At 51.3% G+C, this 13447-nt stretch overlaps 7 protein-coding genes across 7 annotated transcripts; 4 read left to right on the top strand and 3 right to left on the bottom strand.

Moving 5' to 3' along the window:
- Positions 1–49: 49 nt before the first annotated feature.
- On the top strand, positions 50–563 carry CDV56_102095 (RNA-binding protein; the record flags this gene model as incomplete). The annotated part of the gene is made up of 2 exons (XM_026755714.1): positions 50–374; positions 430–563. The coding sequence occupies 2 exons, from the start codon at positions 50–52 to the stop codon at positions 561–563; spliced, it is 459 nt and encodes a 152-aa protein (XP_026611272.1).
- Positions 564–820: 257 nt separating this feature from the next.
- Positions 821–1381, bottom strand: CDV56_101983 (uncharacterized protein; the record flags this gene model as incomplete). The annotated part of the gene is made up of 5 exons (XM_026755602.1): positions 821–920; positions 1010–1022; positions 1088–1150; positions 1213–1246; positions 1322–1381. 5 exons carry the CDS (start codon positions 1379–1381, stop codon positions 821–823), a joined length of 270 nt encoding a protein of 89 aa, XP_026611271.1.
- A 339-nt stretch (positions 1382–1720) lies between these two features.
- Positions 1721–2376, top strand: CDV56_101844 (cytochrome c oxidase subunit VIb; the record flags this gene model as incomplete). The annotated part of the gene is made up of 5 exons (XM_026755463.1): positions 1721–1787; positions 1974–2004; positions 2073–2154; positions 2224–2287; positions 2345–2376. 5 exons carry the CDS (start codon positions 1721–1723, stop codon positions 2374–2376), a joined length of 276 nt encoding a protein of 91 aa, XP_026611270.1.
- Positions 2377–3083: 707 nt separating this feature from the next.
- Positions 3084–3938, bottom strand: CDV56_101642 (putative mitochondrial dicarboxylate carrier; the record flags this gene model as incomplete). The annotated part of the gene is made up of 2 exons (XM_026755261.1): positions 3084–3791; positions 3879–3938. 2 exons carry the CDS (start codon positions 3936–3938, stop codon positions 3084–3086), a joined length of 768 nt encoding a protein of 255 aa, XP_026611269.1.
- A 1456-nt stretch (positions 3939–5394) lies between these two features.
- Positions 5395–8195, top strand: CDV56_101000 (uncharacterized protein; the record flags this gene model as incomplete). The annotated part of the gene is made up of 2 exons (XM_026754619.1): positions 5395–6128; positions 6698–8195. 2 exons carry the CDS (start codon positions 5395–5397, stop codon positions 8193–8195), a joined length of 2232 nt encoding a protein of 743 aa, XP_026611268.1.
- A 569-nt stretch (positions 8196–8764) lies between these two features.
- On the bottom strand, positions 8765–9692 carry grpE (mitochondrial nucleotide exchange factor MGE1; the record flags this gene model as incomplete). The annotated part of the gene is made up of 3 exons (XM_026754400.1): positions 8765–8797; positions 8855–9283; positions 9402–9692. 3 exons carry the CDS (start codon positions 9690–9692, stop codon positions 8765–8767), a joined length of 753 nt encoding a protein of 250 aa, XP_026611267.1.
- Positions 9693–10281: 589 nt separating this feature from the next.
- Positions 10282–11241, top strand: CDV56_100522 (alpha/beta hydrolase; the record flags this gene model as incomplete). Its single annotated transcript, XM_026754141.1, has 1 exon — positions 10282–11241. One exon carries the CDS (start codon positions 10282–10284, stop codon positions 11239–11241), a length of 960 nt encoding a protein of 319 aa, XP_026611266.1.
- Between the last annotated feature and the right edge of the window lie 2206 nt (positions 11242–13447).

Here is a 13447-nt window from a genome sequence, read left to right as displayed (position 1 = left end):
TCATATGGCTCAGTAATCCCTCTCCTTAATACTTCCGATCTGTTGCACCATGAGCGAAAAGGCCCGCCTAAAATGTACTGTCTATGTGGGGGGTCTTGACCAGGCCGTTACCGTGCAGACACTGGCCGAGGCATTCGTCCCATTCGGTGAAGTCGTTGATATCACGCTACCTAAGCCTGATGTGCCCAACTCAGGCGATCTTCACCGGGGCTTTGGATATGTGGAGTTCGACCTGCCTCAGGACGCTGCGGAAGCGATTGACAATATGGATGGAAGCGAGCTGTATGGCCGTACAATAAAGGTCGCAGCCGCGAAGCCGCAGAAGGAAAGCAACGAAGGGCTGGGAAGCAAGACAGCAATTTGGGAGCAGGCAGGTCCCTTTGATCCGATCGCACACAGACGTGTCGCTAACTACGAATGTACAGGAAGGATATTTGGCCAAATACGCAGTCAGTGAGGAGGATAAGATGGCAGCAGAAGAGGCCAGGGCAGCAAGCGAAGGCGCTCCTGATCCCATGCAGGGATTAGAGGAGCTGGATGTCGCTGGGCCGAAGCCAGAATGAGATTTTTTTACATGATACCCCGCGAGATTCGAACGCACAAGGAAGCCAGACGACAGTAATGTTGCGATATTACTCCAACAGAGCCCCCTTCGGTCAAAGCCGTACTATATTCACGCGCTTTCGATGCTCAAAACAATTGACTTCAATTTTTCTCTGCTGCGACAAATCACGTCTGTGAATAATACAGGCCCTCAACAAACGGACAGACAGAACAAAGAATTGACCGTTGCAAATTAATCAAATGTGCTGGTACATGCTTAGTGTTCGCGGTCCTCGGGCTTATTGCGGTAGAGACGCAAAGTCTTGTCAGTCAGGAGCTTGCGGGTGCTAGAGTAGATAGCAGCTCCAACGGCAACACTGTAACGATTGCGTCAGCGGGGGTGATCGGGCTGGCAAGGTGGGAAACAAATGTCTCTTATAGATAGAAACGGCCGTTGTCAACCTACCTAAGGACAATACCTATTCAAATCGCGATAGGTTAGATGAGTGCGGATGAAGCGATCAACTCTAGACTAGCAACGTACCGAGGGGAATCAATTCTGGAGGGACTCTCTTCAGGGTCCGCAGACGCTGAGAGATGGTGTGAGCTACCGATCAATCAGTACAATTACAGTCCGTCAAGTATAGCAATTGCTGCTTCAATCCAGACTCGTGAGGCCTGTCATACCGGTGTGGTTCTGCTTCTGCAAACGACTGTTAGCATTCGTGGTCTGCCAAGCCTTTTTTTTCCGACCTAGTCGCAATAGACTGGGACTTACGGGCATAGGGAAAGCAAAAGGCCGAGAGGCCTGCATCCTCAGAACACGAGTAGGGAACATGGCGATGGCGGAGAGCGATGTCTGGTGGAAAGAGTAGTGGTGGTGGTGGTGGTGGGATGAGAAGACCAGATGGGGTGACGGAAGCTCAGGACGGGACGTTTCGAAGGGAGCACTTGGACTGGGCTGGTTCGGGTGTTTAGGAAATCTTGCCGCATGAGTGGCTCGCTAGACCGCCCGCGGTCACTTCCGGCTTCACAGCTTCACGGGATCATTCCACTCCACTGGCGCAAACCTCCCCATCTTCCTCTCCGAACGACGTTCCTCCCCTCCCACCCTCCACACCCCATCTCCTTTTTCCATAAACAGTCTAAAAGGTTTCTTGAACCTCACATATTCAAGATGGGTGCCATTCCTGAAGCCGATCCCGATGAGCCCATGGAGACCAAGCCCTTCAAGTTCGTGACAGGTGAGTCCATTCCAAGCTGTCTGCAGGGCCAATGGCCGCGACTTACGCTCAATTGCTGACTTTCTTGCAGCTGGTACGTTTAATCTAGGACATTGATCGTTTGCTCGTCTGTGGTGCCGCTTTGGTCCAGGTTTTCGTCGTTGGTGCTACCTTGTATGATGCTGACAGCTTTTGATACAACGACAGGCTATGATGCTCGCTTCCCCCAGCAGAACCAGTACGTCTTCCGTTCTTTGGCTACCAACCATCGGCTGTTATCAAGCAATACTAATATACCAACCTCAGGACCAAGCACTGCTGGCAGAACTACGTTGACTACTACAAGTGTGTCAACGCCAAGGGCGAGGATTTCCGTCCATGCCGTCAGGTATTTTCAATTCCCTTTCTGGAATACGGAAACTCAAGTAGGATTGATGGCCTGACTCGTGCATCACAGTTCTACCACGCTTTCCGCTCTCTGTGCCCCAAGGCCTGGACTGACAGATGGGATAACCAACGTGGTGCGTATTTTTCTTCCCTTCTATCAGGGAAAAATGATCTAACCTTGAGTATCACAGAGGCTGGAAACTTCCCTGCTCGTCTGGAGTAGATGATTTTAGTCCTTGTCGATTAGCTGTTGAAGATTTTTGGTGCCAACATGTACTCTACGCGATCAGACCGGGAATACAAATCCTCTTCTTCTGGGGTCCTTTTCGTCATGGGGTAGCCAGAGTGAAGGATGTATATAGGCTTACAGTAGTTTGAAAAGCCGTTCGTGTGCATTTGGGTAATCTCTTTTCTTTCATAGGTAGCGTCCCGTATATCAATCATATCGCAAGCATCGTCAGTTGTGGATGATTTCCGTCTACCCACAACACATGATATGTCTGGCTCATGGTTGATGCTACGTAGTACTCAGTACTTGAGTTCCCCGCGATGAAGCTAATTTTGTAATTCTATTTTTGACATATATTACTTCCAGCAGTAATTATTGGTTTCAACAGTGGCAGCAGATAAGACCAAGTGATTTATTCGGTTATACCTTCCCTCTCTCGCACACAGAGGTAGCTGGTCAAAAATCTCAAGACAGGGGTATGAAGGTATCTAAGTAAGGTCATCCAAATCACCCACCGCAACCACAGCCAGTATCGACAAGTAGAAAACACAACAAGCGAAATGACAAGACATGGACATATATATGATTATGTACAGCATTGAACACAACTTTTGCCCTCCCAATATGTTTCGCCAGATGTCATGTACATGAAATTCTATGTAGAAATGAAACCCCAAAAACAATAAAATGGAAAGAAAAGTCTATACTTTGATGGTATTGTCCCCCGAAATTCCCTTCAACGTTCGGTAGAGCTTCTTATGTTCTTCCAAGAAGATAAACGTGGCAATGGTATGAGGACCCAGCCGAATAAAGCTAGGCACCCAGCCGCGGAAGACCCAGGTGAAACCCTCCTTGCGGTAGATGTCTCGCAACAGACCCAGGAGGCTGTGGCCCCGGGTCTCCGCCGGTGATGCGGTCATCACGCGGGTTTTGATCACATCGACGGGACTGCAGACGGTCGTCGCCACGAATCCGGCCATCAGGGACGCGGTGAAATGCGTCACGAGGTTATCCGACATTCCCAACTTCTCGAGACAGAGACGCTTGAAGGAATCGTAGGAGGCAAGTTGCGAGGCCGTCATCAGCACGGCACGAGTCGAATTGGGCCACACGCCGCGGAACAAACTCGCCGCGCCCTCGGTGCGAGTCATCTGCACCAATCCGTGGAATGCATGTTTGTAGTTGCGCCGTTGCGCGGGGGGAAGCGCCGCGTCGTGTTGCATGCGCACGTTCAGAACGTCGGCGGGGTTTCCTGCGAAACCGCCAATGAAGCCAGAGGCGCAGGCGATTGCGACCAAGGTGGGAAGTCCGGGTGGTGACGAGGACGAGGTGAAGCGGGATTTGAGCTCTTCGTAGATTCCGAAACGGGTGGTAGAGTAGGTTATTTGGCGGAGAATGGCCGCAGAGAGCTACAAAAAGGCACAGATGTGAGCGATCCATGGAGACCTTCTTCTTTTCGTCTTCCTAACCACGATCCATGCAGATACTGTACATACCCCGCTATACAACCCGAGGACTCCATTATGCTTAAGAATGTGACCAAAGGTTCCAATCATCGTCGTAGGCGCTCCTGGCCCACGTGTTTGCAAGCGAACCTATATTTCATCGGCGCATCGATCAGCGTTGTGTACATAAAGCGGATGGGGACAGTGCAGGATGAGACGAGCGGTGGGCGCAGACTATAAGGAGATATACCTTTACTGCAAGTTCAATGTCAGTGGAAAGCCTTCAAGACTACTTCAAACAAGCCATTGCAAGGTATACTCACCAAGATCCAAAGGATGTGTGACCATTGCAGCAAAGCATGATGCAGAACCACCAAACCAAAAAGGATAATGCACTTTTTTTACAACAGCCCTCCCAGGCTGAGACTCCTCCAACTTTCCACTTCCAGCCATCTTGATCAACAAGGTGTGGACATTCCAGCCATAAAACAAAAAGAAAAGAAGGAGCGGAGAGTGGTGGTGTACTATACTATCACCGAGACAGCAATGGCCGCGATAAGTCGTTTTGACTATGTCAGCCAGAGGGGGGCCTTAGATAAATTCTGAGCAACCTAAGAAGAATCGCGTCGGCGATAGATCAAGTCTCCGAGCCCTGCGTGCTTCGGCAACACCAACCGATCCCGGGTCCGCTCAGCCAATCAGAGTCTCGGTTTTGGAGGGTTTCCTGCAGGTTGGCTGTAATAACCGGAAATATTACTGTATTTCCGGCCGTATGGATTTGTAATAACCGATACACGAGGTGATAATCGGTCAATGTCGGTCATGGTTTAATAATTATTGAAGACTGCAGGACACCTAAACTTTTCAAGAATATTATTAAAAGAATAGTTGACCATTTAAAAGGCGTGGGAATGCCCTGGGCAAATCCAAAGTACTGGTAAAAGCGACGTTGTGATCTAGGGACCTCGGATAAGCGACAAACTGGTGTACATGATCTATATCTGACGTATGGGGCTGCATCACAAGTCCTCTCATCGCATATTATGATTGACTTTGATTCACCAATATCAAGATTGTCATAGACATTCCCGATGACACATAATTGAAGTCTAAAAGTGCATTTTTCAATAGCAGCTCGAGAACAAAAGGTACATATGTCTGTGAAGTTGATGAGCGAGTGGTCCGAGCAAATCCCGAGTTATCTCAGAGCCATACTCTGTACGGCCCAGGAAATAGGGATGGACAAATTCGATGAAAATGGAGCTTTTATGCCCCTCTTCAATAAGGTCGATACGTCTTGCTGAAGTTCTACCAGAATCTGGGGTGAATCTTAGACCAGAACACATTGCGGCTGACTGCATCTCAGCCACCAACAGCGCATCAGCCAATTCAGGTAGCCTTGTGAGGCGCACCCAGTATGACACACAATGCTCAACCCCAAGGCTCCTGGCGTCAGGCTGCAGTGTATAAGTCGCGGGTAGACCTCTTGAATATACTGTAAGCCATCAAATTCAAAGGCCTGCCATATTTATCTTGACAGATTTTATAAGCCAGCCATTGAGCCACTATGGGGTCATCCAGCGTAGCTGAAGATTTTCTTCCTCCGCGGGCTCCGTCCAGTGCCACTATTCGACGGATCAATTTTCTCGAGACAGACCCGCCTATCCCCAAATACAAGGATTACAATGCTGCCGTTATCGACAACGTGCTGACGGAAGAAGAATGCAAAGAGTTGCTTCGCATGGCAGAAGCTACAACTGTCAAGGACTCTTCTAGCTCTCCAACATGGGAACGCGCGATGATCAACGTCGGAGGCGGGAAACAGGTACTCGCTACTGACCATCGAAACTGCGGAAGAATCATACTGGATTCCCCCGAGCTGGCGGACAAGCTGCTCGCTCGCCTGGTGCCATTCCTCAAAGAATTGGGGGCTGATCATATCAGCAATCAGCCGCATGTGACCGGTCTCGCAGGACGAGGCAGGGCATACCAACTCTCTCGGCTGAATGAGAAACTGCGGTTCCTGAAATACGAGGGTGGTGAATACTTCCGACCTCATTGGGATGGACACTACATCACACCGGATAAGCACGAGAAGTCCTGGTATACTGTGCAGCTGTATCTGAACGGCGACGGAGAGCAGGATCTGGAGGAGTTGCTACAGGCTAGTAAGAAGGCGGAGGCGGAACCTCAGGGCAGCTCCAATATGGATCTATCGGGCAAGCTCTTAGGAGGAACAACAACCTTCACCCCAAGATATGAGGAGCAAGATGGCAAAGTCCGAGTATTTCCTAAGACAGGGTCAGTGTTGGTCTTTCAGCAGTACAACTTGCTTCACTGTGGGGATACTGTATTTCGAGGGGTTAAATATACCATGAGGACGGATGTGATGTATCGCGAAGTGATGATGGCTTGAAAGATTTCATCTCTAGGACATGGCTATCATTATTCTGTCTGTTCGTACAATGACTTTCAATGATGCAAACTATATATTACGTATTAACACCGGATGACATTTATCAGAAAAGATTGAAGAGTTGACCAATTTTGGAGCACCATATAATCATTAAAAACCCGCACTCAGCAGGCCATTTGTAATTCCACTCCAATAGCCATTCTCTTTGAACAATGGAAGAATAAATTGCAGGCCAAAAATCGAAGCACTGCATGATATACAAACACCGGCGACTCTTTTCCCCGGCCCGAATTGTTGATTTCCAGCTTCAATCTCCGCAACCAATGGTTATCTTATCACAGTCATCGTCCGATATTGACCCATTGGGTTACTAAATAGAAGCCATGCGTTTGTTGGCCACCGGTAGAGCGCTGCGGGCCAGCAGTGGCAGATGGTCCGTCGTGACCCCTCGCAGGAGCATTCGCATATCGATCTCGCATCTCCCCGAGCCTCTCACCATCACGAGAAGAAATTTGAGCTCGACAGCGAGCCGGAAGACAGAAGAAAAGGCAGAGACAAAGCATCAAGCTACGGCTCGTCCATCGCATCCGCAGTCATTGACCATTGAAGGCAAGGCCTACCGTACAGACCAATGGACCAACACCCCAGACACGATACTGTCCCACGTCGGACGTCGGCTGTACCTCGACGAGAACCACCCTCTCGCGATCACGCGCAAACTGATCGAAAGCCAGTTCCCCGGCCCGGTATACGGTAACTACTCCGAGAAGAACCCCGTCGTGTCTGTCGCGCAGAACTTCGATGTCCTTGGGTTCGCGCCGGACCACCCGGGCCGCAGCCGGACGGACACATACTACATCAACGACAAGACGGTGCTCCGGACACACACCAGCGCCCACCAACAGGCATACTTTCAACAGATCAACCGCAACGAGGCCACCCGCCCGGAGGAGGTAGGGTATACGGTGGTCGCGGACGTGTACCGGCGCGATGCAATCGACCGCAGCCACTACCCCGTCTTCCACCAGATGGAGGGCGCCATGCTCTGGAAGCGCCCGGACACAGACCCGCTCAAGCACGCTGCCCACACCGCAGCAGCCATCATGCAAGACGTGAACCGCATCCCCGCGCACGGCGTCCCCGTCGAGGACCCCAACCCGACGATCCACGCCGAGCGCAACCCGCTCCAGGCCGAGCACCATACCGCCGAGGAAGTCGAGGCCGTCGCGGCGCACCTCAAGCGCTCGCTCGAACGCATGGTCATCAAGATCTTCACGGAGGCCCGCAAGGCCACCGCCGCCGCGGGTGGCGGCGCAGGCGCAGGCGCAGACGCAGAAGCCGAGCCTCTCAAGGTCCGCTGGGTGGAGGCCTACTTCCCCTTCACCAGCCCGTCCTGGGAACTCGAAGTCTTCTGGCAAGGCGACTGGCTCGAGATCCTGGGCTGCGGGGTCATCAAGCAAGACCTGCTCATCAACTCGGACGTGCCGAACCGCATCGGCTGGGCGTTCGGGCTGGGCCTCGAGCGCATCGCCATGCTCCTCTTCAACATCCCCGATATCCGGCTGTTCTGGTCCCGCGACGAGCGCTTCCTCTCGCAGTTCAAGGCCGGCCAGATCACCCGCTTTGAGCCTTTCTCCAAGCATCCCGCCTGCTACAAGGATGTGGCTTTCTGGCTGCCGTCTGCAGCTGTGAGCGGGGGCAGTGCGGCGGGTGGTGCCGTGCCCATCCATGAGAACGATATCATGGAGATCGTCCGTGGCGTGGCGGGGGATCTCGTCGAAGACGTACGACTCATCGATGAGTTCAGCCATCCCAAGACGGGCAGGAAGAGCATGTGCTACCGGATTAACTACAGGAGTCTGGAGCGCACGCTGACGAACGAAGAGACTAATGGGCTTCATGAGAAGCTGCGCGAAAAACTCGTTGGCCAGTTGGGTGTTGAGTTGCGGTAGTAAACGGTCATGAGAAACCAAAACACCCTGTATTATAGAATTACTACGTCTCCAATGTCCATACATGATTGTATATTACTCTCGACAAAGCGATGCCTAATCTCATCTTGGTCATCAGATTTTCGATTTTCTTAAAGGCTGGCATCCGCCCGTAGTAAGTCACAGGAAGACAGAAAACATGACCGACCATCCATGCAAACATGTTATCCACATTCCAAAGCCAGACTTCCAAAGAAGGCATTGCCCTTTTTCGGGGTGTAGGAAAGCGGGAAAACGCCGCTGACTGCAAGTAGTATACAAAGTAGAGAGGAGAGATTTGTGAAACAACAGAAAGCATAAGAGCCCATACGACGGGAAGACAACCTGGACGCCTTCAGTCGCATGAAGAAAATCCTAAACAAAATAGCTTATGCCCTTATCGAAGGACGATGAATGCATTACCCCATCATGACGAGAAAGACATGTCGTATATTGTACAAGGAATAGATATGAGAAGGAGAGAGACAGCAGGAGAGGCATAAAAGTAGCCAGGCAAGTCAAGCATAGCAGCATGTCGTGAGGGTTCAGGTCTAGTTGTTCTTGACAACGCCAACCTTGGCAGCCTGGGAAGACGCTGGTTAGATCTTCGGATAAGTCTAGTCAATTCAGGAATCACTTACTCTCAAAACTCTGCCATTGAGCTTGAAGCCCGTGCTCTGTGTGTGGATGATCTCGCCATCCTCTTTACCCTCGACCTTCGTCATGAATGTGGCCTCATGGAAGTTGGGGTCGAACTTCTGGGGCTTGCCGTCCTCAGTGGGCTCACTGGGATCGAATCTCTCCAGACCGTGCTTCTTTAGAGTGCTTAGCAGGATGTTCTGGGTCATCTTCAGGCCGGACACGAGGTCCATCAGCTCCTTGTTGGACTCGGTCACGGTGGCGTCGAGCTTGTCCGCGGGAATGGCAAGGAGAGCCCGGTCGAAGTTATCAATACTCTCGAGCAAATCGACGGCGAATCGCTGAATGGCGAAATTCCGGGCATTCTCCATGTCACGCTTGGTGCGTTCTTGCAGGTTGAGGAAGTCTGCAACGGAACGCATGTATTTGTCCTATAGGCAGATCAGCACCTGTGAACCTGAGCCTAGCTCTCATCGTAGAGAGGCGAGTGTTTCACCAAGCGCAAATTCGAGGCTTGCGAGGAAATCTATAATGGGAGTGGTCAAGTACCTTCAGATCAACGATTTCCTTCTCCTTTGACTCCAGCTCCTTGCGGAGACCTTCTTCTCCGGACTCCTCAGCAGCTCCATTCTCCTTTGCCTCGGTCTTCTGAGCGTTCTGAGTTTGGTTCTCTGTCGAGTAGAAGCGGTAAGCTGGCTGACGAACAAGCGGCCGAATAGACTGCAGCTGTGGTTGCAACTGTGACGTGCGGCGGATGGCTGAGGGTGTGGTAGAGGTGGCGCGGAGAGAGAGGACGGACTTGGCGGCCTGGGCCTGTCTGAGAACAGTTCTCTGGAACATGATGGATGAGGGATATTTTAAGGATGAAGAAGGAATATTGAGCTTTGAAAGGGGGGAAATGCAGTCGGTGTGAAGCTGTGCTAGATCTTCCCGACAGAAAAACAGAACTTTCGAAGCTACAGGGCATGGCATCACCTGACCGCTTTCTGTTTTGGGTGACGGTGGGGGATACTTCGGGCCGATGGAGAGAATAGATGGTCATTATCAACAATAATGATAATGGTCGTTATTCTGTGCATGCTTGTTAATGAATGTTGTTCGTCTAGAGGACAAACGACACTGGATGCTAATTGTTGCAAGAATTAACTCTGGACAGTGACTATCAGGGTAGCTACACGGTGTGATGGCCAGTATCAAACAGCTTTTATATACCAACCCCATGAGGGCGATTATCCATACCTTTTCCAGTACATTTCTGGAACTTATTATGGCTTCTTGTTGGTCGATTATGAATATCCTACCTTGGAAATACCCCACATTGCCTCGAGCAATGCTTTATAATCGCCAAACCCCTCAATGCAACTCAGAAAAGGTGGGTGATTCGTTCATTGCCGGCAATTGAGCCTACCCGAAAACACGCGCTGTCGAAATGCCTCTTAGCTACGATCCTGAATACCACAAGGCCACAGTCGAATTCTTCTCGACTAGATCAGGGCCCAAACCTGCAGTTCATGATGTTGCAGCCCGCAGAAGTGGGATTACCGCCAACTACAAAGCCATGTTCGAGAAATTGCCTTGGGCACCTGATGTGGAACATTGCATTTACCCGGTGACCTCGTATGACGGGCGTACCATCCAAGTACATCGGTTCTCCAAGAAGACCTCGACTCCAGCAGCCGCTGGTCCAGCCGTGCTACACACCCATGGAGGCGGTACTATACAAGGCGATGTTTTCTTGTTCGTCAAGCCTCTTTCCATCCAAGTCCAGCAGACCGGTGTTCAGGTATTCTCGGTAGACTACCGATTGGCGCCTGAGAACCCTCATCCGACGCCAGTGGAGGATTGCTACGCTGGACTCTCCTGGCTGTACGAACATGCGGAGAAGTTTTCCGTGGATCGCAGTCGCATAGCCACGATGGGCGAGAGCGCGGGGGGACTGCTCGCGGCCGGAATCACATTGATGGCCCGCGATCGAGGGTTGTCGCCTCCGATAGCGAAGCAGATCCTCATTTACCCCATGCTTGATGACCGTAACACGGTGCCCAATCCTGACCTGGAGCCTTTCGCGTTGTGGGACTGTAATGATAATATCACTGCCTGGACTGCGCTTCTTGGTGCCGATCTTGGGAAGGACAATGTCTCACAGTATGCTGCGCCCGCGCGCGCAGCGAACTTGCAAGGCTTGCCGCCCACGTACATTGATGTCGGCGAACTGGACATCTTTCGAGATGAGGATATTGCCTATGCGGCCAGAATAGCATCCGCCAACAGCAGTGTAGAACTACACGTATACCCTGGCCTACCTCATGCCTTTGAGGTCTATGCGCCGCACATTGAGGCGACAAAACGCGCCACTGCGGATCGATTCAGAGCTATCCAGACCCTTTAGATAGAAGCTGCCCAGACGGGGTGTATTGCACGCGACTTGTTGCATATTGCTACCCTGAGTCTAGCAAGGCGTTTGTCCCAGAAGTCAGCGTACGTAGTCCGAAGTGTAGATATGAGAATAGAGCTGCCTACAAGTGCTTGGACTCTATAACAGCTTTGAGTAAGGATAGTACACGCCTTTGCGATCTGTATTCCGTATTCCGTATTCCGGAGTTCATACTCGTAGTCGTGGCTATGCCGTACAACTTCCGGAGTCCTGAAGACACAGGCCCAGACTAAGCCAAAATCGGTGTCTGCCAAGCCGAGTTGCTCTCAGGTCGAAGCAGGCAGACGAATTCGTCTATTTGATTGTGAGAGTAAGGCTTATCATAATAAAAGACCCAGAGACATTGCGAGCCTGGTTGAGATGCCCCTTAGTGACGAGGGCTGAGCACCTGAGATACATAATATCGGATTGGTCCAGGTGACTGATGACATTCCAAAAGACATCATCAAGAGCCAATATTGGACCCATGATAGATCAGATAGTGAAATTAGAGTTCCTCGGCATGATCATGACTGTTCATCGAGAGGAATGTCATCGCCCCAAGTAGCCATGAGGTTCCGGGTGAGTGGTGACCAAGCCACCTGCTTCCTACCGAGTCTGCACAAAGCCGAATTGATCAGGGATATGTGCTTCTGTCGATCCACCATCCATCAAAGCCACAAGAGCAAGGAATTATTGAGCTCCTGGGTAACTGAACCGACGAGTCTGTGAGGGCAGTTACTACAGTATTATCAACTATCAGATCCACTCCAGGGGCGGAGCAGAGATGCGCTGATATAGGCCCATATACGGAGTACTGACCCAGAAACCAGCACTGAAGTAACGCGGAGAAGACCCGCTTGATGACCAGTACTACTACTACTCATAATTCTGAATTCTTGGACTCTACTTTGGGAAAAGCTGGAACGTCAACTATTTCGAGTACGGACAACCATGGATGTTGGTTGGATGCGGGAGGAGTTGTACATAATTTCCCCTTACGCGTCGCCATCTTTCGTGCAACATCCAGCAGATCAATATCGGAGTAGAGTACGCTGGAGCAATAGTGGCAAGAGTTACATCCACGACGACTCTGCAAGTGTACTTACGCAGTGCAAGGAAGTACAAGCCACACGGCGATGTCCACTGTGGAATTGGCGTGGCAAAAACCACAGCTATCGAACTAGCGAGAAATTCCCCCGAACAGGAAGTGGATGTCTCTCTACAAAGTAATGCTGGATGGATCTTCAGGAACGAAAAGCCAGGCAAGGTAGGTATTAGGTAGATCCTCAATCTAGAATCGTCTCTGTGATTACGACGAACGAGGCAAGTCAAAGCCTCCATAGCGGAGCCCAGAACAGGCCGCATCCGAAGTCCATCGCGATCCTACTCAAGTGTGTCTGGCTGGCTGCGCCTCATCACAACTGTTGGGTGTTGACCCGTTTCTCTTTAAAAAGGCTGGGAACGGAACGCTGAGTAGTATTTTGCCATTCCAGTTCAACTTCAAAAGAAAGAATCATTTCATGATTGAGTTTTCTCTCGATCAAGGTTTTCTCGTGTTCCCCTGAACGATCCATCAGTCGCCATTTGCGGCCTTATCTCGGTGGCAACCCATCAGTCTTATCTGACCGCCATCCGCCATCTACCTATAAACAACTCAACATCCTCTCTCCTCTGCATCAACCAATTCAGATTGCAGAAAACGAAGAAACAAAAGCAATCATGGCGGAAAATATAACAGCATCAACAACAACAACAACATCACCATCACCTCCAAACTCCCTCCCCCCGTCGCCCTCATTCCGCACCCACCGCGCCTCCCACTCCCCGACCTCATCGCGACCAGCTCTCTCCCTCGACCTCTCCAACCTCCCTCCTCTCTCACAGCCAACTCCACCCTCAAACACCCTCCTAATAACCGACCTCCATGACCTCTACCTCTTCCAACCCTCCTCCCTCGCCTCCATCCGCGCCCAACTCGAGTCCATCGCCCCGCTGAACTCCTTCTCCCCGCTCCCCTCCATGCGCCGCATCGTCTGCTCCTTCCACTCAGAAGACGACGCTCTCCGCATCCGCAAACTCCTCGACGGCCAGGCCCTGCTCAACCGCAACGTCCGCACAAAGATCTACTTCGGCGAACCCACCCCCCTCCTCGACGAGGCCGAGGCCCGCCGCCCCAAAC

The sequence above is a fragment of the Aspergillus thermomutatus genome, assembly GCF_002237265.1.
Source record: "Aspergillus thermomutatus strain HMR AF 39 chromosome Unknown NODE_238, whole genome shotgun sequence".
Lineage (NCBI taxonomy): Eukaryota > Fungi > Ascomycota > Eurotiomycetes > Eurotiales > Aspergillaceae > Aspergillus > Aspergillus thermomutatus.
The sequence above is the reverse complement of the archived record's forward strand: the minus strand, read 5'-3'. Positions and strand labels throughout refer to the sequence as shown.